The sequence below is a fragment of the Brachyhypopomus gauderio genome, chromosome 21 (genome assembly GCF_052324685.1).
Source record: "Brachyhypopomus gauderio isolate BG-103 chromosome 21, BGAUD_0.2, whole genome shotgun sequence".
NCBI lineage: Eukaryota > Metazoa > Chordata > Actinopteri > Gymnotiformes > Hypopomidae > Brachyhypopomus > Brachyhypopomus gauderio.
In genome coordinates, this window is record NC_135231.1 from 302,501 (window position 1) to 328,242 (window position 25,742).

The 25,742-nt window shown below is 39.3% G+C and overlaps 2 protein-coding genes across 10 annotated transcripts in view; both read right to left on the minus strand.

Moving 5' to 3' along the window:
* The window catches only part of ttc34 (tetratricopeptide repeat domain 34), a 9,815-nt gene extending 6,064 nt beyond the window's left edge, over nt 1-3,751 (minus strand). For 2 of the 6 annotated variants that reach the window (XR_013122812.1, XM_076984567.1), the window contains exons 1-2: nt 2,637-3,751; nt 736-2,514 (exon numbers count right to left, since the gene is read on the minus strand). Coding sequence is in view for 5 of the 6 variants with exons in the window: in XM_076984567.1 (XP_076840682.1) it covers nt 736-2,465 (1,730 nt within the window). In the remaining variant the exon portion in view is untranslated. The remainder of the gene's footprint in view (nt 1-735; nt 2,515-2,636) is intronic. The other 4 variants (XM_076984566.1, XM_076984564.1, XM_076984565.1 and 1 more) reach the window with 4 other exon arrangements.
* Nucleotides 3,752-4,298: 547 nt separating this feature from the next.
* Nucleotides 4,299-22,605, minus strand: LOC143485187 (tumor necrosis factor receptor superfamily member 25). Of its 4 annotated transcripts, none has more exons than XM_076984503.1 (10): nt 22,207-22,605; nt 19,297-19,408; nt 12,821-12,946; nt 12,597-12,731; nt 12,279-12,354; nt 7,205-7,254; nt 6,930-7,109; nt 6,351-6,388; nt 6,158-6,269; nt 4,299-5,224 (listed from the first exon to the last, which is right to left on the minus strand). In XM_076984503.1, exons 3-10 carry the CDS (start codon nt 12,876-12,878, stop codon nt 4,902-4,904), a joined length of 972 nt encoding a protein of 323 aa, XP_076840618.1. In that variant the 5' UTR covers nt 12,879-12,946; nt 19,297-19,408; nt 22,207-22,605; the 3' UTR covers nt 4,299-4,901. The 4 variants fall into 4 exon arrangements, with proteins under 4 accessions (XP_076840618.1, XP_076840619.1, XP_076840617.1 ...); XM_076984504.1 differs by lacking the exon at nt 22,207-22,605 and adding an exon at nt 21,005-21,416; XM_076984502.1 differs by lacking the exon at nt 22,207-22,605 and adding an exon at nt 20,583-20,947.
* Nucleotides 22,606-25,742: the final 3,137 nt, after the last annotated feature.

The following is a 25,742-nucleotide window of genomic DNA, read 5'->3' on the forward strand; positions in this document are numbered from 1 at the left end:
TTACTACTATTACTACTATTACTACTACTACTACTATTACTACTACTATTACTACTACTACTATTACTACTACTACTACTACTATTACTACTATTACTACTACTACTATTACTACTACTACTACTATTACTACTACTACTACTACTACTATTACTATTATTACTACTACTACTATTACTACTATTACTACTACTACTACTACTACTACTATTACTACTATTACTACTACTACTATTACTACTACTACTACTACTATTACTACTACTACTACTACTGCTACTATTACTACTATTACTACTACTACTATTACTACTACTATTATTACTACTACTACTACTATTACTACTACTATTACTACTACTACTATTATTATTACTACTACTACTATTACTACTACTATTACTACTACTACTATTACTACTACTACTACTATTACTATTACTACTACTACTATTACTACTACTACTATTACTACTACTACTACTACTACTACTATTACTATTACTACTACTACTACTATTACTACTACTACTACTACTACTATTACTACTACTACTCATCATTATCATCATAATCATTTTATTCCATCGTGTTGGTTACTCCTACTGCTTTGCAACGTATTTATGCATTTGTTAAGGACTGCAGAATAAAACTCAAACAATAGTACATGTACTAATAAATGAAGGAAGATTTCACTGTGGATGTTAAGATGTTAACTAAACAGTGATACTTCACCCTTCTTTGTTGATGTTGTAGCTCTCTCTTGTCTGTGCAGACAGTAGCTGGTTGGTAAGCTGATGGTCCTGAACAGTACCTGCATCTTTACTGGTATTCTGTTCTCCGACCTCTTCCAGTATGAGCCTCCCCTGCTCCAGCAGAACTGTGCACAGCAGCCCACGGTAGTTCCAGGGAACCAGGCACCTGACGGTAAGAGCTGCGTCCTGCTGCTGGAGCCGGCTGGCTGTGAGGTAGTCCAGCGCTGTCAGGTAGTGTGAGCCCGCCATCATCCGCACCAGGCCCCTGCCACAGAGCGCTCTCACGCAGCTTGGGGGGTGGGGAACGCTGTGCTCGATCACGGCCCGGAAGTCCTCCAGAGCTCCGTCGCGGTCCTCAGACAGGAGTCGGGCGAAGCCACGCAGCACCTGCACCGTGTTCTGGTAGCTCCTCTGAGGGGGCGGGGCGGCAGCGAGCTGGCTGCTGATGGAGAGGGCCTCGCGGAACTCGCCGCGGAGAAGTAGGCAGTCGGCCAGACGCGCACGCAGCTCCCGTCCGCCTCCGTCAGGCTCCAGGTGGCAGAGGGCACGCAGCTGGGCAATGGCTGGGTCCAGCAGCTCCACGCCCTCACTGGAGCGCAACTCCTTCCGGGCCAGAACCGTCTCCCTGAAACCAGACAGGTCTCTCTCCGCCTGCTGCCGCAGCTGGACACGTGCTGCCACGTCTGCACCGTTTTCAGCAAACAGCCGCTGGAACTGCTGCCTGGCCGTGGCTGGGTGAACGGCGAAGCCTTCGCCAAGGTCTCGGCAAGCTTCCCCTGCTCGTCCACCAGCAGAAAAATAAGATGCTGCCCTGGCCACTAGCAAACTAGCTCTCCTTTCCAGTCCCATTCCCTGTGTGGCCAGGTCCATGTTTGACTCTGTATCCGTCTGTGGTTCTGACAACTGCAGAGCCAGAGAAAAAGCCTCAACACTTTCCTCAAACTTACCAAAAGAATACAAGACACCTGCCTGCACCTCCCTTACCAGAGTGTTTTGAGGGGAGAGAGCAAGTAGAAACTCAACTGATTTAGAAGGACAAAGTTCCTTAGTCCTTTGTTTATAATTCAAAGTGTTCTCCAACTTGCACTCAGCATGGAAAATGGGGAATTTCTGGGACATCTGTGCAAAAAAAGCTTTGACTATTTGAGGCAAATGCTCTGCTTGCCGACCCTTAACAAGTCTTACTGCCTCAGATCTGTTCCCAAGGAAGGCCTGCAAATATAGCTGAGGGCCTTTGGGATTGTACGGATCTGAAATCAAGGAGGCAAGAGCTCGAGTTAACTCTAGAATTAAGCGTGTAGAACCCTCGGGATGTAGCGATCTTTTTTCCTCCAGAAGAGCAGAACATCTAGTGAATATCTCATCTGAGCCCAGGCCAGACCCTAGCAAGACTGACTCCATTTTAAAAAGTGAGGCAGAAACATTACCGGGACACAATGTGGAGAGAAATGATGCTACAAGCCCTTTGTTGAGGCCCTCCATTGAGTTCTGAGACATCCAACATCCATCAAGCCAAGCCTCCAGAGTAGAAATAACCTGTTGTAAACAAGACTTGTCCAAGCTGCGCATATGTGCAATAGTAGATCCCGCATTACTCCCAAATGCATGTGTATACAGAGATACAGCTCTACCAACATCACCAGATGAGATTATTTTGTCTCCCTCTCTGCAAAGGTCCACAGCTCCTAAACCCTGATGGAAGACGTTCATCTTCTTTTTCTGTGATGTTCTTTACAGTCTTATATTGATTTGACATTACCTATGTAAACAAATAAACTAAGGTTACAAAAAGCTTGCATAATTTTTCAGTTAATCAAAAAGGTAGGCTTTGCCTAACTTCTGATAAGAAGACGAATGGTGTAAACAAATGTGCTAATGCACCTGCAGGCACCTGGGGGATGGTCTGGCTGCCGGTGGATGTGCTGATACCGGGGTTCACCTGGGGAGTAACACTGCAGTCGGAGCGTACAATACCAGCATCACTGCTCCGACACGGAATGAAAGCCTGGCATTCATCAACAGACATTTACAGTAACAATATCAAAACCCAGAACTTTCAATTCTACCTTTTACATAGTCTGATTGTGTGAATTATGTGTGACTTGTGTATTTGTGTGTTAACGGGCCGCCCAATGGAGGATGGGTTCCCTTTTGAGTCTTGGTTCTCCCGAGGTTTCTTCCTATTCCCCACCATCATAGGGAGTTTTTCCTCGCCACTGTCGCCTTTGGCTTGCTCATTAGGGTTCTGGACCCATAGTATTGTTAACCTTGTAAACCCTGTAAAGCTGCTTTGCGACAACTTGAGTTGTTAAAAGCGCTATACAAATAAACTTTGATTGATTGATTGATAATCACAGAGCAGACGTTCAATTAGCTACTTCTAACAAAAAGTAACCTAACATAGTCTTTTACCTAAATTTATTAATTTAATAAATTAAATTAACAAGCACTCAAGTTTGTCAGTCCGAGTGACATTGGTGCTAACCTTTCTTCATTCCATTCCCTCGTGACCAGCTATTAAACTTCCAAATGAGCCTATAGGTTACTGGCGTCTTGCTTAAAGACGTCGAAAGAAACTCAATATGCTGTTACCATGGTTGAACCTTGATAGGAAGCCAAATAAAAGTTAAAGCTTTGTATCTTAGTGCGATATAAACCAGTAAGCAAGACACAGACAAATGAAAACACAAAGTTAATTTGTCTCTAAATATCTAAACGTCTCTAAACAGCAGGTTGGCTGAGCCAGTGCTCACCTGTTCATTGTATTTCCTGTTAGTGCAGAAAAAAGCAAGCTGGACAAGAAAAACACAATTTGGGTTGATGTTTGTACCGAGTAGGTGTTTATAAATATATTGCTTGCTGGCAGCTTACTAGAAGCTACGCTGAACCTAACTTATCTTAATCAGCATGTTTTGGCTAAATTGTAGCGAGCTCGCTAGACCATCCACGCGCTCATGTGTCTTGTAGTTGTTATGGAAACGACAAACGACCTTGGTATTGAGATGCCAAAACAGACTTCTGCATACATCTCTATCATTTCAAGCTAATCTTTTCATTTCGTTTTCACTCTCATATATAATTAATATAATTTTTTTTTAGATTTATAAAAATACACCCTAAACCTGCGATAGCCTACTCAAAGGGGGCGGGGGCGAAGTGAATGAGTCACAAAGTCCTACAGCATAACTTCTAGACCAACGTCATACCATCAAAGACTTGATGGAAAACGGCTCCCCTCACTACGTGTTTCGGTGACGTCCTGTTCTTGTGTGAGGGAAATGTGCATGCTAAGAAACATGTTCAATGCACTTGATATTCGTCCTAAGAGCAAGGGGAATTTCCGCGCGTGCTCTGCTGTAACCACGTTGCCCAGCAATCTTAACTGTACGTGTCGGGACTTTTGCCATTCGCCTACTGGGGACACCTGCTTTGTGGATTGTCAAATCCCCTGCGCAGTTCATAACTACTACACTGAGCAAATATTGTAGCCTCACGCACGCACGTACATACACATTCAGAGTGTATAAACTTTATTTCAGACACACAAAAGCACACACAGTTTAGTACATACCTAATGATCATCAAGTATGAAAACAAAACCACAAAATACCACAGAGATATAAATCAGCTGACACAGATGAATCACTGGTAAGTGTTAAGGTCAGTGTGTAATCAACATTTCAATATAAATAACAGCTTGCAATAAAATACAAAATGGTCTGTGAACTTTTTAAATGTCACGTACATACTTCACCCACAAGCCATGGTTTGTGGCAGCAGATGGTTAATTAATATTTCCTAATGGTTTTCAAAACCTACTGTTGTGTTCCTGTTTGAAATGTTATAGAAAAACACAAACACACCAAACCAAAATAACAAACAAACATTCTGCATGATAAACAGAAATACATTAATTACGGCATACCATAACCATCCACATTTTAAACCCGAGACCTAGCATCATATTGCTAGTATGGATTTCTATTCTTGTGATACTAAGTATAATGTATAGTACAGTACTTATCCAGGGTCATATGGTGGTCAAACTTGTTCTGTTTTGAAAGTCCTTGCACAAGTATCTGAGAACATCAGCAATGAAGGGTTAGGATCTGGAGAAAATGCATAATTAGCCACAGATGTAGGTGCCTAAACCACACCTTGGCCATCAGTCATAGCAACCTGCAGCTGACGTAACTTGTCCTGCAGTTCCTGTGCACAGCCTGAAAGATCCATGTAGTGTAGTGTAGAGAAGATGTTCTCCAAATCTACGCCACACCTCTGACTCCAGAGCCGCAGCATCTGGTATTGCTGTTCCAGGTAGGAGGGCCCCGCCTCCAGCTCCACTCTCTCCATCTGGTCATCCGACACCGACAGCAGCCGTAAGAACTCTTTCCAGCGGCGCACTGGAACCTCTTTGATGATTGTATAAAGCACAGGAGCTGACCACGGTGCCTCGCCCCTTCTCGTCCCTGAGGAAAGGGGATACTTGTTTATGACTGTGAAGATAAAATGCCTATAACGGTGCAGAATGGAGAGGCTGGGTTTGCAGCGGGCCAGAAACAGGAACTCAGATTTTAGATGAAGTCATCAGTCAGCTACATTATTCACCAATGCAACACAATTCTCCTATCAGATTAATAAGAAATTGACTCATTCATTTCAGTTATAAAAAACTAAGATTTTTAAGACTTATGAAACTATTATTTTTTTTCTTTCATTAAAATGGAATATTAGTCATTAAATTTTAACATCTCCCTAACTAAATAAATACATTTTTTCACTATGATAACACATAATATTCCTTCAGGCTTTACAACTACCTATTCTGATGTATAGCCAAATCTTCAAAGAACCTGCTACAGTTTACTTAAGGCCTCTTTGGGAAGGTGAAGCTCACGTCTTTCTGCAGAACTTAATTTCAGGCAAATAACTTCACCATGTAGGGAGGTGACAGGATACGAGAGACGTAGGTCAGATCACACTAGGCTATCCTATCTGATTTAACAGGTTCTCTGCAGCCCTCCTATCACTGTTTGCCATCTGTGTGCCTCCAGCTTAGCTGACAACTTCACAAACACCCCCCCTGATTGACATAAGGATAAAGCTCCACACCGACAGGAAAGATCTTGTTTTCTCGCATGTGTTTTCGGTTTGAAACACAATGCAGAAATACATGAAACATAGATTTTAAGATTGGAAGTAAATGTTATCTGTCCTACACAAAACTCAGGTTGAGAGAGGAAATATATAACTCAAAGTCAATACACTATAATGGACATGATGATACTCCGAGTTTGTCTACAGGTTCGAATAACAGTTTCTGTAAGCATTATCATAAACGTGATAAGAGGCATTCCACACAAAATATTAAGAGACATTCTTCAATCGTTACATAAAAAGACCTTTTGTGTCCTCATTTGTGATGAGGGGCACTGGTGGGCAGCTCCAGTCCACATTGCAATGTCCATTGCTTTTGGTCTCAGGATATTCACAGGTGGGTTCAGGATTCACATGCTTTAAAAATAAAGTAAAAGTTCATTTTTAAAATGCATAGAATACAAGAATGGATCATTAAAGGTTCTGAGTGATACATACCAATGGTAAATGAATGTTGTGTAGTGCACAAGGCTGATCTGTAAACAATAAAAACATAAACACACTCTGTTTAAGTGTCTGTGTTTACAAAAATGGACATACACATTTCATCCTACACAAATCCAGCATATAAACACCCCAAGCACTGAATGTTCATCATATAATGATACATATACACACCACATTGTCCTAAAGACAACCTTTATACTTTATACTGAATGTTCATCATATAATGATACATATACACACCACATTGTCCTAAAGACAATATACACACCACATTGTCCTAAAGACAACCTTTATACTTTATACTGAATGTTCATCATATAATGATACATATACCCACCACATTGTCCTAAAGACAACCTTTATACACACATATACATATATACATATATACATATACACACCACATTGTCCTAAAGACAACCTTTATACACACATATACATATATACATATATACATATACACACCACATTGTCCTAAAGACAATATACACACCACATTGTCCTAAAGACAACCTTTATACACACATATACATATATACATATACACACCACATTAACCTTTATACTTACCAGGTAAAACTTGGATATTTGGCATGTTTCTATTATGTACAACATGTTTATTGATCTTTTTATAGTCCAAGCAACACAGCTTCCCCCTCCTGTAAGTGATGTGAATGAGGACACCAACAAGCCCCAATGGTAACAGGATGAACAAGAGGACCACAAACATCTGTAGATGATCAGGTGTTCCTGTAGAAAATACACCAAAAGATCATTCATATCTGTTATTCAAAAGAGAATCTGTGTGTTTGACAGATCGTGCCAAATAGTGTGTCACTTATTACCTGTTTTATGTATTTCCAATTGACAGGAGTCAATACATTGATGCTGCTGCCTAAAGAGATATAAATATAAATGCATAAACATATGTAACCGCACTCAGTGGTTGATATGCTGTACACTCAGGATCACCTATTCTTAAGCTTCATCAAATGGACTGCCAAGCAAATCAAATCTTTAGTTTTAACCCCAGAGTCTGAGAGACATCAAGCGCCAAAGTGCAGTGACATTCGCGAGGGTTGTGCAGGACAAAACAACAACAGACAAGGGACAAGAACAAAGCACACACTTAAATATGCAGACCACAATGAACAAGTGTAACACATCACGAGAGACAAGAGACAGGTGCTACAAATAATAGACGTACACACACTACAAAAGGCACACGGACACAAACAACTAAAAAATCATATCCAAACACAGACACACCGAAGGAAGGAGTCAGAGGCTGTACTGTGACAAACCCCCCCAACACCAGGGGGGGCTCCTCCTGGAGCGCCCAGCACCAGCAGCTCAGCCCCAGACCCATGATGAAGGACCAGAGCACAGTGCTGCCAGAACCAGGAGCTACCAGGAAGGCCTCACCCGGAGAGAAATCTGTTTGACAAACAGGATTGACAAACACAGGGACAGACACAGGCACACTGATGGAGGCGTTTCCCGGGCACCACTCCAGGTTCCCAGCCTGCCACCCTACACCATGGATGAAGACCCTGCAGGTGTCTATTACAAATTACATGGTAGCCCCCTCGGTGGGTGATGACGATGTGGACATTTAAAATGATCAAAATAACTTCTTTGGGACATTTGAGGCACTAAATAACACCCCTGCAGTAAGAGCTGTCTCCCATCAGGATGAAGCGATGCTCTGCCTCGACCTTGATAATGTACAGAGGACTCTGAGGACAGTCGACACACGGAAGGCCCCCGGCCCTGATAACATACCGGGTCAGGTGCTCAGGGAATGTGCAGACCAGTTGGCGTATGTTCTAACTGACATTTTCAACACCTCACTGGATCTAGCCAAAGTGTCAACATGTTTCAAGTCCGCTGTTATCATTCCAGTGCCAAAACCCCCCAGATCTCATCCCTAAACAACTACCGACCTGTGGCACTAACTCCAATCATGATGAAGTACTTTGAGAAGCTGATCAAGAAGCACATCACCTCCAGACTACCCATCACCTTTGACCCCTTCCAGTTTGCCTAAAGGCCAAACTGCTCCACTGAGGGCGCCATCTCCTCTGCTCTTCACCTGAGCCTTGAACATCTGGAGGAGAAGAACACACATGTGCGGATGCTGTTCCTAGACTTCAGTTCGGCATTCAATACCATAATTCAGACTGGAATAACTCTGATTGGATGAATGTGAGGAGAGTGGTGAGGACAGCGGAGAAGATCATCGGGTCTTCCACCCATCCAGGACCTCACGCCATCATACTGCATATCCCAAACACACAACATCATCAGCAACCCCTCGTTCTCACTGTGGACTGTTCTCACTGCTGGCTTCTGGTAAAAGATTCAGGAGTATTCGATGCAGGACCACCAGGTTCTGCAACAGCTTTTTCCCTCAAGCCATCAGACTGGTGAACTCTACTCCTTGAACGAAGGCAGGAAATGGCTGAGCGACATGCCATCTGTGCACTACTGCCGGTCTACCTGATACCACTGTGTCACTTATATTTATTCGTGCTGCTATTCTATTCTATTTTATTTGTAGATATGTATATACATATAGATATATGTACATTATATATATATACTACATACCCATGTTAATTGAATCCCAGCTGCTACACTTCTACACTTCAATATCCAGTCAATATTTGTCCCGGCTGCTACACTCTACATCTCTATATTGTACAGTCTTATCACATATTTTGGCTAATCCTGGAATGCCATCTGTCACATTCTTGTAATTTTATCTCAAACCTGGGTTACTGGAAATCTATTGATATATATTTTTTTTTTATATCCAAAATTCTGTTGTACACTGTGCGAGCCTAAATGCAACGAAATTTCGTTCTGCGTACACCTGTGTACAATGAATGACAATAAAGATTAAGGAAAAGTCTAAAAGTCTAAGTCTAAAGTGCCGTGATCATGCCCGAGAACCACACTCACATGGCAGGGGCAGCTGGTGATTGTGCCCTGCCCTTCTGTTCCTTCTCGGGGCGTGCTGTGGCCATGGGGCCTCTTTGATTGGGTGGTGCATGCTGGGGATTCCACCAGGAACGTGCACAACTGGGTCCTTTCTCCTCATGCGAGAGCGCTAACCAGCCCTCAGTGCCACGACTGCGCGTCCCCTGAGTGAAGGATCCCCTCAGCTTTGAGGGGTTGCCCCTGGCTCGGAGGGAGGTGTGACGGTGTGGCCCTCCTCCTCCATATCCATCTCAGAGGGAGGGATAGAGCAAGCACTGCGTGGGCAAAAGCGTCACACTGTTGCCCTTTTCCTTCACCCCCCTGTCAGCGGTGGAGGCAAGGGGTGTATGGCCTTCAGGCAGCACCCCGGGCAGATCCTCCAGCTCACCTCCCCCCCTCAGGGACTCGGGCGAGCTCTCTCAGTCCATCAGGGACATAAGGGAAAGGATGTTCCAGCCGTGGTACACCGTCCCGTAACCAGGGGAGGCACCCCGGGAAGACAAGCCCTGCTAGAACCAGGGTTCCCCCTCAAGAAAACTCCTCAGCAAAGCAGACTGCTTTGGACCATGTGAAACTATCCTTTATTGCCTAAAGTATTCTCTCACCTTTCTTGACTCACACTCGAGCTTAAGTGACATCCCATTCCTAATCCATAGGGTTCAATATGACGTCGGTCCACCTTGCTAGAACAGCTCCATCTCTTCCGAGAAGGCTGTCCACAAGGTTTAAGAGTGTCTATATGGGGATTTTTGACCACTTTTCCAGAAGCGCGTTTGTAAGGTCACATACTGATGTTGGACTAGAAGGCCTGGCTCTCAGCTCTAATTTATCCCAAAGTTGTTCTATCTTTTCGAGGTCAGGACTCTGTGCAGGCCAGTCAAGTTCATCCACACCAGACTCTGCCATCCATGTCGTCATGGACCTTGTTTTGTGCACTGGTGCACAGTGATGGTGGAAGATGAAGTTTCGCACAAAGTTAGGAGCATGGAATTGTCCAAAATGTCTTGGTGTGCTGAAGCATTCAGAGTTTCTTTCAGTGGAACTAAGGGGCCAAGCCCAGCTCCTGAAAAACAACCCCACACCATAATCCCCCGTCCCCAAAACTTTACACTTGGCACAATGCAGTCAGACAAGTACCGTTCTCCTGGTACCGCCAAACCCAGAACTCGTCCCAGAACGCGCTTCCACTGCACTAGAGTCCAGTGACGGTGTGCTTTACACCACTGCATCTGACATTTTGAATTGCACTTGGTGATGTATGGCTGGATATTTGGATGTATGTAGTGATTGACTCTGCAGAAAGTTGTCGACCTCTTCGCACTATGCTGTCGTTCACAAACACTTCCATTCTTATAATGCATCTGACAGTTGACTGTGGAATATGAAACTCACACTATGTAGACGAAATAACAAAAGACAAGGAACAGGAACAAGGCACACACTTAAATACACAGACCATAACTAGCAACACATCAAGTGTAGCACATCACCAAAGACGAGAGACAGGTGCTTCAAATAATAAACACACACAACACAAAATGCACATGGAAACAAACACCTACAAGAACAAATTCAGACACACGGACATGTCCGAAGGGAGGAGCTTTAAACAAATATGTTTGAAGCTAAAGCATGCGATGAAATGAATCCACGACATAAAAAGAGCTAACAAAAAAGAATTATGTTCCTGTCAAGTAAATAAATCTATTTTCCTTTTTTCCACGATGGCTTTTGTTTTTACCCCCCACCCTTGCTCCATCAAGCCCTCTTCACCATCTACAGCTGTTCCCTGCTCATCTCAATATGTGTTTGTATATAGTCAGTCCTTGAGTTGCTTGTCTGATTAGCCCTATCAGATTTTTGCCTTGTGTACCTGTTTTTGAGCTTGGATTCTCCTATGCTAATGAAGTCTGCCTGCTGTCTGATCCTGGCCTGTTCTACATCAACCAAGAATTATGGACATACCCTAACAAACACCTGGGACATATACTGTATATTGTCTTTTACACTAATATTCTCTCCTTAAATTACTTATTCTATAAGCACATGCATATCCAGATTTTGGTATCAATGGCTTCCCACACCGGGGTATCAATGATTTCCCACAGTGTGGGGTCAATGCCTTCACACACTGGGGTATCATTTTAGTGTATATATACTGTTTTAGTAATAACTATTTTAGTTATAACAGTATTTTCAAATGTATTTAAAATTCAGACACATTAAAAACACGTACGTTGCACCAGTTAGTGTCAAATTAGTTGACACAACAAACACAAGTTGTCAGCCTTTATTGACCTCTTTTATGACTAATTTGCAGAGGTGGACATTCCAGGTTCAGAAAGTAAAATTCCTTCCCAGGATTTTACTCAAGCTTGCTGAATTTTTTTCTAATTAGTGCAAGCCAGGAAAAATTAGTGGAATCTACACAATCCAGGAAGCCTGAGCAAAATCTTGGTGAGGACTTGTACTTTCTGAACCTGGAATGTCCACCTCTGCAAATTAGTCATAAAAGAGGTCAAATAAAGGCTGACAACTTGTGTCATACAGTGTGTGAGTATTAGTATTCAACTGTGAATTTGAGTTCGTCTGAAGGATAAGTGAGAGTCTAGCATGGGTCACTAACTGCAGGACAGCTGAACAGCAAAACTTTGCAAAATAGCAGGAAATTCTGACAGTGGTGCTCCTGTATGCAGGAAACCCACAACCCACTAACCTATATACTATATGATTTCACTTTGAATAGTCAAAAACAATTTGAATAACTTTCCTTTTTTGAAGTGGTTAAAGCTCTGTTTGTTTTCAGTCCTAATCCAAGTTTTGAAACTTAAAATGAATACCTAGGCCTCAAAAGCAAAGAAAACAAATCAAGAACTCTAAGAAAACACTTTGGATGTGGTGAGGAAAGCAGCCTATTGGAAAAAATGGTCTTACTTGAGACATTGGATGCATTTCCCCTGTCCAATCGAATAGTACCTACAAGGTCCACAACAGTCTTTACATTCAGGGCCTGTTGAACCATGACAAAAGCAAAACCAGAGATCGTAATGTTGTAACACTGTCACATTAAGTTAACATTATGTTAAAAGTTAGACTGTGGACAACCTTGTCTATTTTATTATTTGTTTCAATCACATACATGAACAAAAATTTGAATTGAGTCATATTCAGTTTTTTGGGGTTTTGTTTTGGACATTTTAGATTAAAATGTGTCACAGCTTCAGTTTAGTGTGTGTCAGCCTGCTGACTTACATGAGCTACAGTTCTTGCACATTGTACAATTCCTGCAGGTAAAAATGAGCGAGTGGTTCTCTCTGTAAAAGCCATCTTTGCAGCCACATACCGTATTCTTCTTGGATGTACAATAACTTTTAACTTCCTTATTCTCTGTAAAACAAGAACATTTCATTCAAACCTCGTTTACACTAGAATTAGACAGCCATCGTTAAAATGACATGTGACAGTGTTTTACTCACCCAGAGGATCACACCGATAGCAGTGTTCACACTCCTCCGCAGTGTTACTAATCTCCATGTATTTCTCACTAGGACATTCCTCACAGATGATTGCTCTATTTCCACAGTCATGCTTCTTGAAAAAGCCTGAATGGCCAAAATTAAAACAGCACAATGAATATATATATATAATTTGTGCTTCACATCCATACACAACAAAACACTGATACTCGCATCTCAGGGTGAGAGTGTTTATGGCTCAATCTGGGTGGGACTGTACTGATGATAACAATATAACAATGAAGGTCATCAAAATGACTGGCCTTCAATCCCGTTGAAAACTTGTAAGATTATTTGGAGCAGCATATGAAATCTGAATTGTGCTACCAGTTAGTAGAAGAGTGTGATACATTGATCAGTTAGTAGAAGAGTGTGATACATTGATCAGTTAGTAGAAGAGTGTGATACATGTATCAGTTAGTAGAAGAGTGTGATACCTTGATCAGTTAGTAGAAGAGTGTGATACATGTATCAGTTAGTAGAAGAGTGTGATACCTTGATCAGTTAGTAAAAGAGTGTGATACATGTATCAGTTAGTAGAAGAGTGTGATACATTGATCAGTTAGTAGAAGAGTGTGATACATGTATCAGTTAGTAGAAGAGTGTGATACATTGATCAGTTAGTAGAAGAGTGTGATACATGTATCAGTTAGTAGAAGAGTGTGATACATTGATCAGTTAGTAGAAGAGTGTGATACATGTATCAGTTAGTAGAAGAGTGTGATACATGTATCAGTTAGTAGAAGAGTGTGATACATTGATCAGTTAGTAGAAGAGTGTGATACATTGATCAGTTAGTAGAAGAGTGTGATACATGTATCGGTTAGTAGAAGAGTGTGATACATGTATCAGTTAGTAGAAGAGTGTGATACATGTATCAGTTAGTAGAAGAGTGTGATACATGTATCAGTTAGTAGAAGAGTGTGATACATATATCAGTTAGTAGAAGAGTGTGATACATGTATCAGTTAGTAGAAGAGTGTGATACATGTATCAGTTAGTAGAAGAGTGTAATACATTGATCAGTTAGTAGAAGAGTGTGATACATATATCAGTTAGTAGAAGAGTGTGATACATTGATCAGTTAGTAGAAGAGTGTGATACATGTATCAGTTAGTAGAAGAGTGTGATACATATATCAGTTAGTAGAAGAGTGTGATACATTGATCAGTTAGTAGAAGAGTGTGATACATTGATCAGTTACTAGAAGAGTGTGATACATGTATCAGTTAGTAGAAGAGTGTGATACATTGATCAGTTAGTAGAAGAGTGTGATACATGTATCAGTTAGTAGAAGAGTGTGATACATGTATCAGTTAGTAGAAGAGTGTGATACATTGATCAGTTAGTAGAAGAGTGTGATACATGTATCAGTTAGTAGAAGAGTGTGATACATTGATCAGTTAGTAGAAGAGTGTGATACATGTATCAGTTAGTAGAAGAGTGTGATACATGTATCAGTTAGTAGAAGAGTGTGATACATGTATCAGTTAGTAGAAGAGTGTGATACATATATCAGTTAGTAGAAGAGTGTGATACATGTATCAGTTAGTAGAAGAGTGTGATACATGTATCAGTTAGTAGAAGAGTGTGATACATTGATCAGTTAGTAGAAGAGTGTGATACATGTATCAGTTAGTAGAAGAGTGTGATACATTGATCAGTTAGTAGAAGAGTGTGATACATGTATCAGTTAGTAAAAGAGTGTGATACATGTATCAGTTAGTAGAAGAGTGTGATACATGTATCAGTTAGTAGAAGAGTGTGATACATTGATCAGTTAGTAGAAGAGTGTGATACATGTATCAGTTAGTAGAAGAGTGTAATACATGTATCAGTTAGTAGAAGAGTGTGATACATTGATCAGTTAGTAGAAGAGTGTGATACATGTATCAGTTAGTAGAAGAGTGTGATACATTGATCAGTTAGTAGAAGAGTGTGATACATGTATCAGTTAGTAGAAGAGTGTGATACATGTATCAGTTAGTAGAAGAGTGTGATACATTGATCAGTTAGTAGAAGAGTGTGATACATGTATCAGTTAGTAGAAGAGTGTGATACATTGATCAGTTAGTAGAAGAGTGTGATACATGTATCAGTTAGTAGAAGAGTGTGATACATTGATCAGTTAGTAGAAGAGTGTGATACATGTATCAGTTAGTAGAAGAGTGTGATACATTGATCAGTTAGTAGAAGAGTGTGATACATTGATCAGTTAGTAGAAGAGTGTGATACATGTATCAGTTAGTAGAAGAGTGTGATACATTGATCAGTTAGTAGAAGAGTGTGATACATTGATCAGTTAGTAGAAGAGTGTGATACATGTATCGGTTAGTAGAAGAGTGTGATACATGTATCAGTTAGTAGAAAAGTGTGATACATGTATCAGTTAGTAGAAGAGTGTGATACATGTATCAGTTAGTAGAAGAGTGTGATACATATATCAGTTAGTAGAAGAGTGTGATACATGTATCAGTTAGTAGAAGAGTGTGATACATGTATCAGTTAGTAGAAGAGTGTAATACATTGATCAGTTAGTAGAAGAGTGTGATACATATATCAGTTAGTAGAAGAGTGTGATACATTGATCAGTTAGTAGAAGAGTGTGATACATGTATCAGTTAGTAGAAGAGTGTGATACATTGATCAGTTAGTAGAAGAGTGTGATACATGTATCAGTTAGTAGAAGAGTGTGATACATGTATCAGTTAGTAGAAGAGTGTAATACATTGATCAGTTAGTAGAAGAGTGTGATACATATATCAGTTAGTAGAAGAGTGTGATACATTGATCAGTTAGTAGAAGAGTGTGATACATGTATCAGTTAGTAGAAGAGTGTGATACATTGATCAGTTAGTAGAAGAGTGTGATACATGTATCAGTTAGTAGAAGAGTGTAATACATGTATCAGTTAGTAGAAGAGTGTGATACATTGATCAGTTAGTAGAAGAGTGTGATACATGTATCAGTTAGTAGAAGAGTGTGATACATTGATCAGTTAGTAGAAGAGTGTGATACATGTATCAGTTAGTAGAAGAGTGTGATACATTGATCAGTTAGTAGAAGAGTGTGATACATGTATCAGTTAGTAGAAGAGTGTGATACATTGATCAGTTAGTAGAAGAGTGTGATACATGTATCAGTTAGTAGAAGAGTGTGATACATTGATCAGTTAGTAGAAGAGTGTGATACATGTATCAGTTAGTAGAAGAGTGAGATACATTGATCAGTTAGTAGAAGAGTGTGATACATCGATCAGTTAGTAGAAGAGTGTGATACATGTATCAGTAGAAGAGTGTGATACATTGATCAGTTAGTAGAAGAGTGTGATACATGTATCGGTTAGTAGAAGAGTGTGATACATGTATCAGTTAGTAGAAGAGTGTGATACATGTATCAGTTAGTAGAAGAGTGTGATACATTGATCAGTTAGTAGAAGAGTGTGATACATGTATCGGTTAGTAGAAGAGTGTGATACATGTATCAGTTAGTAGAAGAGTGTGATACATGTATCAGTTAGTAGAAGAGTGTGATACATATATCAGTTAGTAGAAGAGTGTGATACATGTATCAGTTAGTAGAAGAGTGTGATACATGTATCAGTTAGTAGAAGAGTGTGATACATGTATCAGTTAGTAGAAGAGTGTGATACATTGATCAGTTAGTAGAAGAGTGTGATACATGTATCAGTTAGTAGAAGAGTGTGATACATTGATCAGTTAGTAGAAGAGTGTGATACATGTATCAGTTAGTAGAAGAGTGTGATACATGTATCAGTTAGTAGAAGAGTGTGATACATTGATCAGTTAGTAGAAGAGTGTGATACATGTATCAGTTAGTAGAAGAGTGTGATACATTGATCAGTTAGTAGAAGAGTGTGATACATGTATCAGTTAGTAGAAGAGTGTGATACATTGATCAGTTAGTAGAAGAGTGTGATACATGTATCAGTTAGTAGAAGAGTGTGATACATTGATCAGTTAGTAGAAGAGTGTGATACATTGATCAGTTAGTAGAAGAGTGTGATACATGTATCGGTTAGTAGAAGAGTGTGATACATGTATCAGTTAGTAGAAGAGTGTGATACATGTATCAGTTAGTAGAAGAGTGTGATACATGTATCAGTTAGTAGAAGAGTGTGATACATTGATCAGTTAGTAGAAGAGTGTGATACATGTATCAGTTAGTAGAAGAGTGTGATACATTGATCAGTTAGTAGAAGAGTGTGATACATGTATCAGTTAGTAGAAGAGTGTGATACATTGATCAGTTAGTAGAAGAGTGTGATACATGTATCAGTTAGTAGAAGAGTGTGATACATGTATCAGTTAGTAGAAGAGTGTAATACATTGATCAGTTAGTAGAAGAGTGTGATACATATATCAGTTAGTAGAAGAGTGTGATACATTGATCAGTTAGTAGAAGAGTGTGATACATGTATCAGTTAGTAGAAGAGTGTGATACATTGATCAGTTAGTAGAAGAGTGATACATGTATCAGTTAGTAGAAGAGTGTAATACATGTATCAGTTAGTAGAAGAGTGTGATACATTGATCAGTTAGTAGAAGAGTGTGATACATGTATCAGTTAGTAGAAGAGTGTGATACATTGATCAGTTAGTAGAAGAGTGTGATACATGTATCAGTTAGTAGAAGAGTGTGATACATGTATCAGTTAGTAGAAGAGTGTGATACATTGATCAGTTAGTAGAAGAGTGTGATACATGTATCAGTTAGTAGAAGAGTGTGATACATTGATCAGTTAGTAGAAGAGTGTGATACATTGATCAGTTAGTAGAAGAGTGTGATACATGTATCAGTTAGTAGAAGAGTGTGATACATGTATCAGTTAGTAGAAGAGTGTGATACATTGATCAGTTAGTAGAAGAGTGTGATACATGTATCAGTTAGTAGAAGAGTGTGATACATTGATCAGTTAGTAGAAGAGTGTGATACATGTATCAGTTAGTAGAAGAGTGTGATACATGTATCAGTTAGTAGAAGAGTGTGATACATTGATCAGTTAGTAGAAGAGTGTGATACATGTATCAGTTAGTAGAAGAGTGTGATACATTGATCAGTTAGTAGAAGAGTGTGATACATGTATCAGTTAGTAGAAGAGTGTGATACATGTATCAGTTAGTAGAAGAGTGTGATACATGTATCAGTTAGTTGAAGAGTGTGATACATTGATCAGTTAGTAGAAGAGTGTGATACATGTATCAGTTAGTAGAAGAGTGTGATACATGTATCAGTTAGTAGAAGAGTGTGATACATTGATCAGTTAGTAGAAGAGTGTGATACATGTATCAGTTAGAAGAGTGTGATACATTGATCAGTTAGTAGAAGAGTGTGATACATGTATCAGTTAGTAGAAGAGTGTGATACATTGATCAGTTAGTAGAAGAGTGTGATACATGTATCAGTTAGTAGAAGAGTGTGATACATATATCAGTTAGTAGAAGAGTGTGATACATTGATCAGTTAGTAGAAGAGTGTGATACATGTATCAGTTAGTAGAAGAGTGTGATACATATATCAGTTAGTAGAAGAGTGTGATACATTGATCAGTTAGTAGAAGAGTGTGATACATGTATCAGTTAGTAGAAGAGTGTGATACATATATCAGTTAGTAGAAGAGTGTGATACATTGATCAGTTAGTAGAAGAGTGTGATACATGTATCAGTTAGTAGAAGAGTGTGATACATATATCAGTTAGTAGAAGAGTGTGATACATGTATCAGTTAGTAGAAGAGTGTGATACATTGATCAGTTAGTAGAAGAGTGTGATACATTGATCAGTTAGTAGAAGAGTGTGATACATGTATCAGTTAGTAGAAGAGTGTGATACATGTATCAGTTAGTAGAAGAGTGTGATACATTGATCAGTTAGTAGAAGAGTGTGATACATTTATCAGGATGCCAAAAGGGTGGTTGCAGATTTGCCTAATAATCCTTTGCATGACTGCATCTCTCATTTTGGTGGAATCCTTAACTGACAGAACTGATGCTATTATTAAGGTGAGGAGAGGCGTAACCAAAAATGAGTAAAGAAATTATTCATACAACCAAGTTTGAATGGGGAGCTTATCAATATGTGCATTCTAACCAACCCTGGAGTTCAACACTGTCATGGAGATTATGCACCTGGTGAAGCAATGTAGGTGTTTGCAGCAAAGACACAATACTTCATAGAGAAGAATTATGGCATCATGTGACAAATGGGACATGGAAAAGGACAGATGCTAAAAAGGACAAAGAAACACTTTAGTCCAGCTCACCCCAGTCCCCCTCAAAGCTAGGTAGCTTCACATCTTATAGATCAAGGCTCCCATTTAGAAACAGGTTGCACACAATAGGGCAAGTTGCACCCAATAGGATCTGAAGGACCGGACTTTTTAAAGTCATTTTACACACTCTAGAAACTTTAGATTTACCTGGTGAACACTTTTTGGATTTCTCGATTTGCACCTGATTGGAAGTCACATTTGGACAAACCTTTATGGCCCGTGAATATTGGCACAGACAAACTGAAATCAGAGAAAGTGTCTGCAACAAAAAATGGAACATGCACAACAGATCAGCAAATCAATTAACTACACAAAAACCTAAACATATGTACCATAACTGAAAGCATGAACCTCATCATAGTTTTTTCATGTGTTACGGTATACATGAGCATTCTATATTATGTTGAATGGACCAGGGCCGGAGTGGGACACTTTTTCAGCCTGGGAGTTTCATGCCCAAATACGGCCCAAAATTATTTTTCCCTCCCAATCGGCCCAAACTAGAGACTGACATGAGCCGGCCCATCGGGAATCCTCCCGAATCTCCCGATTAGCCACTCTGGCTCTGGTATGGACTTTTCATTATCAGAATAAAACTGTTCCTGAGATTTTTTTTGTACTTAATGCCTGGTACATCCACAATAGTTTTCATACTGAGCATGTGTGGCCTGTTGTAAAAGAGTTTTTACTACTGCAATTAAAAAACATTCTTTTACAGCTTTTTGTTGCCTGGTGAGTCTGCCATTCATAAAAGTAGGCTGTGTACAAATTAGTTTGCAGCTTCAACACATGAATGAAGAATGTTCATGTAATGTATAGAGATCATTGAATGAATTGTTTTCTGGAAACGGGGTTCTGCAGATTTCATCTTTTTTTAAACTATGTCAAAATCAAAATATGGATTTGTAGGTTGGACAGGAGAACTGTTTTAGATTAAGTTTTGAGGTAGTGAGGATGTTCATGTAATTTACACAGAACAGTTTTCAGATTAGATTTAATAATATGCTTCTCTTGGCAATGTTGTATAATTTTAGGCAAAGTCTTACATAGCACCCCTTAAGCATTCTGAAAAGGTGAATGTCAAAACCAACCCAAACAAACTCTTTCTTTGGTGGTTGTTAGAACCACCAGGAGATGCACTTAGCTGGTCTGAAATATCCCACTTTAACTTTAAACATTTTACCAGCTTATCCTGAAACAACATGCACTTTGGCAAACCATCATTCAAGTATCCAATCAACACTAAGGATCCTCTAAGCTACAAGAAAGATGTAGATTATTAGATCACATTTTGGTTTTATTACATAATACACATATAACTATTTTTTGTATTGCATGATAAGGCACAGGTGGTCCAACCTAATATATTGGGGGAAACAATTTCATAAAACAACAGGAAGTTGAAGAGTAAGCAATTACATGTGGCTACTTACCAAAACAAAACACACTGGATATATGATCATGGTGAGATATCTTTTAAATTCCCAATGACCATGAGCAGGACTATGTACTGCAATCGCATTTGACTATAAAATATTAACACTACCAAATAAATTCATGAATAATTTTTAAAAATAACCAAAAAACATGAAAATATTTCCCTTTTGCTACATAGTAAGCTTAAATATAAGCATATTTCCAACTTCACTGCAATATACTCGTGATCCTCTACAAAAAGGCAGATTTTTAAAACAGGAAGTTCAGTCATGACAACCTGAATTTTATGAAGTGGAAACGTAAAAGAAGTTCTAAGAAATGCGACACAGGAAAACACGTCAAACAACTACTGTTCCCGCACTGGCTGGGTAAATTCTTGATACGTTTGGGGTTAAGATGATAATATTTTTTTTCTTACAGTTTTAGTTTTTGTCTCCGTCCCGCCGGTTCCTCTATATGGGGATGTCTTTGTGGGATGTTTTAATTAGTCACTAACTTCCGATTACAGAACCTCCTTAGTGTATAAAATATACTCGATTAGATTTAAACTTTAACAGGTTTTATAATGACATCTAGCGGAGATTTAACAATCCGGCCCTAGGTGCTGCATATTTGCACTGTTCATCTCTCGTTTTAGTCTTACTTATGTAACCTTCAGCCGTTAGAGTGCAAAGTGTCAGTACATCGAATAGCACGAGACGAATCTTTCCTTTAGTTTTTCTAATGCTATGGAATTAAAAAATCTCAGAAGTGAACAAACGAGACGTGGATGACATGGATGCAGTGAAACCTAGAAATCTAGTTGCATAAAAAGATGATCTTTGAAAACATTGTATACTACTTCCAATACGGAAATGTAACCAGGCTCCAATATGTAGTTATGGTAACGACCGGTTGGAGACTGGTTACCTTTCGTCTACGCGCAAAGCTAAACTTCTTCATACGTTTCGTTTCCCTTTGTGAAATATTTTTATTCACACTCGTTCAACTACATTATTAATAGTGTAAGATTTTCCTCACAGATAATAAAAAATCTTTTGCTGGTCACTTAATTTATTATTTTTAGAAATATTCAGATCAAAATAAAAAAGCACAAGAATTTTAACAAATAATGCAACTAGCTGTAGCGCCCCCTTTACTCAAGATGATATGAGTTAGGTGAGTTCGGGCTATCTTAAGTAATTTATGAGCTGTTAGCAAAGGGGTTTTAATCTTGAAGAACTATCCCCTTATCATAGACATAAGAATACTAAAATACCTATTATAGAAAGGCCGGGATTTCCCTCAACCCAGTCTATCAACTAAAGACATTACACTCCAGCAACAAGTGCATAAAATGAGAAAATAAAAAATATAAAAAAGAAAAACCCAGATGACAAGTATAACTCTTTACAGTACAGACTTTCGTACTGAATGTTAACCGCTCTGTCAGTGTGTTTGTATGTATGTGTGTGTGTGTGTGTGTGTGTGTGTGTGTGTGTGTGTGTGTGTGTGTGTGTGTGTGTGTGTGTGTTTTGGTGCAGGCCTGATTCGCTGCTTGGGAACGTAGAGGCCACAAACTAAACTGGCCGTTTCGCGCTCATCGGCGCAAACAAACAAATAATAATAATGTAGACTCACTCCCTGGTGTGGAGGACGGGTGTGCAGAGACGCTATCTTGCGTCGGCGACGGAGAATCCCGCTTTGCCAGAGGAAGTCTGAGCCTCACGGCAGCTCAGACCGCTATCTGGTGCAGACAAAGAAAGTGCGGAAGAGTCCTCTGCCAAATCCCTCAGATTCGGTTCACCGAGGAAGCGAACTTAAACTAAACTTGGGGCTGTCAGCCGTTTGGGCTAAGCTAACCGAGCATCGCGCTAGCCGCAGCATCACTCCAGGTCCACCGCAAACGTTGCCATGGAGACTCTCCCTCGCAACCCCACTCAGGGCTAAACGGTTCACTATCGGGTTCTCTTAATTGACAACCCCGCACTTTTATTATTCTACACCTGCACACAATACAATGCGTTGTGCATTATATTTCAAGCTTCTGTCTCATAGCTCTCTTACTCACTCTCTCCTCACGATGTTCTCTCTCTTTTTCGAGTCTCTCTCTCTAACTAAAAAAAACGGAGTTTTTTTTTCTTTTAGTGACACTCACCCCGGGCCAAACAGAATGCTTTTTTTTTTTTTTTTACATTAACGTCTTACACTCACAACGTTTAACCCTTTCCTACGCCCAATATTAAACTGCAAATCATATTAAACAGTTTATAACAAGGTTATACATTTTAAACACAAACAGTATGAATAAAATAAATAAATAAACATCAACAATTTCCCCAGGGCTACATCGCCAATTAGCTAGAAACAAGTTATATTTAAAATGCAAAAATCACAATTGTTTTTCTTTTTAACTAAGCTCTTCACATCCCCCAATACTGCATTTTCTTTTACACTATTAAAAGGTAGCACGCCTGGACGAACATACACAAAGTCAGATTATCAATTGTTGGCTAAATACTGAGGGTGCCTAACTCAGGGACAGAAAGACTGTCTGGACTAAAAATGGAACATGCACTACTCATTAGCAAATCAAGGTGTTAGAACAAACAAACAACTTACTGTTGACCTCTACACATTTTAACACCTCTTACAATATAAATGTCATTCTATATCCCATTAAATGTTTTAGGGTTACATGAAGGTAAAATAGCTGTTTCAGTAGTAATTTTACTGATCATAGGTCATTCTACATAATCACCCTTGGCAATCCCGCAGGCTATGCAGAATTAATGGATTAATAATAGAGTTAATAATGAGTTTTATCATGGCTAATAATAGAGTTAATAATAGAGTTAATAATGAGTTTTATCATGGCTAAATTGTAAAGACTTTTGAGGATATAATAAACATGTCAGTTATCAAAATAAGAGGTATAATAAAATGTGATGTAATATAATAATATATGCCTGAGATTTGTCTGTATAGCCCCAGTGATTTTCCTAAATAGCACTGCTACATCCTTCTGCTACTACCACAATGGTAGTTTTAGTCAGTGCAAATGACAGCAAAAAAAATTACAGTTAATTGGTAAATCCATATGAATCAGTTTTTAGTTATTTTACAGATGGTTCTTGCAATTAGAAGTCTGTTTATGAACACACACCATATCGCTTCAAAAGAAAGCAAAAACTTTAACCTTTTCAAAAATTAGGGGTGTATTCAACTAAGGATTTTCATAGTCGAATCTGATTCGTCAGATTTTCCCTTTAGTCGACTAATAGTCGAATCGGGTTTTTTTTTTTTTTAGAGCACCTTAAACGGGATCCCGAACGTAAAATTGACACAAATTAAGTGTTATATCGTGATCTATCGATCGCCGGTGGATAGCGCCAGAGCGATAGTAACTCATTGAAACATATGTGGATCAGAGGTAAATAAACTGGATTTTTTTTTCGGCGTGAGATATCGGAAGTGTGGCGTGAGAGCGTGTGAAAACGGTCAAATGCGTGTGTCTCACGCTCAATGCGTGAGAGTTGGCAACCCTGCATTATAATCTCGGCAGATGCTGCGCGTATTCTGTACCGTGTTCAGCTCCGCTAGTTTGGATTGTGCAACAGCAGGGTGTGATTTATTAATGTGTAATAAGGAAGATGCCTATTGTTAATGTGCAAACATCATTTTAAAATATTTATTAACAGAAATTGGGATGATTTTATTTGACAAAAGGCTATATATAACGAAAACAAAGACATTTCATGTAACAACTAATGCTTAGCTGCATCCTTGGGAACCCCCATGCAGTTAGAATGGTACATTCGACTATGACGTTCATAGTGGACTAGGGGGTATAATCGACTATAGTCGAATCAGCGACTATTGCAGGACACCCCTACCAAAAATATCAGATGTGTGCAAACTTGTGTAATTCATCATATGTGTAGGCCTAATTTAGATGGACCAATATTTTACTGAATTTTCAAATAGAAGCAAGTACACTTTCAAACACAGGTGTTTGTAGACATAAATATAAGAAATCTCTTTATTAGTCCCACAGTGTGGAAATTCACCGTTTACAACAGCATATAAAACATGTATATAAAAACAGGAAGAACAAAATACAGCTGGTTAAAATGGGGTAGGGGATCATCAAGGAGACTTGTTAAGTGTAAATGGCACAGAATGTACTACAAGAATGTAAAAGGTTGTCAAATATCTAAGCCATAGTAATTGTGTAATTAACTAAGAAATGTATTGAGCTTGTAATTTAAATATATAAACAAAAGAGTGTGAATAATTCTAGAATTGTAGATTTAGCTAATGCCTATAATATGGAAAATGCTCAATGAAATATTAAGTTAAAGCACAGGGAATTGCCAAAACAGAGTTTTACACAGTCAATCACAGAACCAGTTATAGTGAGAACATTTTTTTTTCTAACTTTTTAAAGAACACACAAGGACTACCCCTTTCCATAATTACACTACAGCAAATGTAATGAGAGAGAGAGAGAGAGAGAGAAGCACATGCACATCACTAGTTGAAGCCATGGCACATTTTGGTTTAATATAATAGGCCTACAATTTTTAGACAAGGTTCAAGTTATTTGTAACACTGCCTATTAGCCATGGGAGGCAGTGCTGTAGTAAGTTTTAATTTAGTCAATAACTTCTGTTTAAAGGACTTCATTTACATAGGCCATATTCTAAGTAACAGGATTGCCAACTTTTCAAAATCACTTGGAGTGAGATTTGAACCTGGAGGGGGTGGCGAACGTAAATTGTTACCGTGCGGGGTGTAAAATGGACACAAATTAAGTGTTATATCGCGATCGATCTCCAGTGGTTGGCGCCAGAGCGACTTGGAGTGAGATTTGAACCTGGAGGGGTGTAAATTGTTGACGGGGGGTGACAAACGTAAATTGTTACCGTGCGGGGTGTAAAATGGACACAAATTAAGTATTATATCGCAATCGATCGATATCCAGTGGTTGGCGCCATTGAGCGTGAGACACACGCATTTGACTGTCTTCACACGCTCTCACGCCACACTTCCGATTTCTCACGCTGAAAAAAAATCTAGTTTATTTACCTCTGATCCACATATATGATTCAATGAGTTACTAGTTCGCTCTGGCACCAACCACTGGATATCGATCGATTGCGATATAATACTTA

Excerpts from the sequence above, each read along its gene's own strand:
- LOC143485187 (XM_076984502.1), bottom strand. The coding sequence starts at position 20,612 with ATGATCATATATCCAGTGTGTTTTGTTTTG. Across the intron at positions 19,409-20,582 it reads ATCCAGTGTGTTTTGTTTTG|ACACTTTCTCTGATTTCAGT; the intron begins GTAAGTAGCCAC and ends TTTTTGTTGCAG. Across the intron at positions 12,732-12,820 it reads CTATCGGTGTGATCCTCTGG|AGAATAAGGAAGTTAAAAGT; the intron begins GTGAGTAAAACA and ends CTTGTTTTACAG.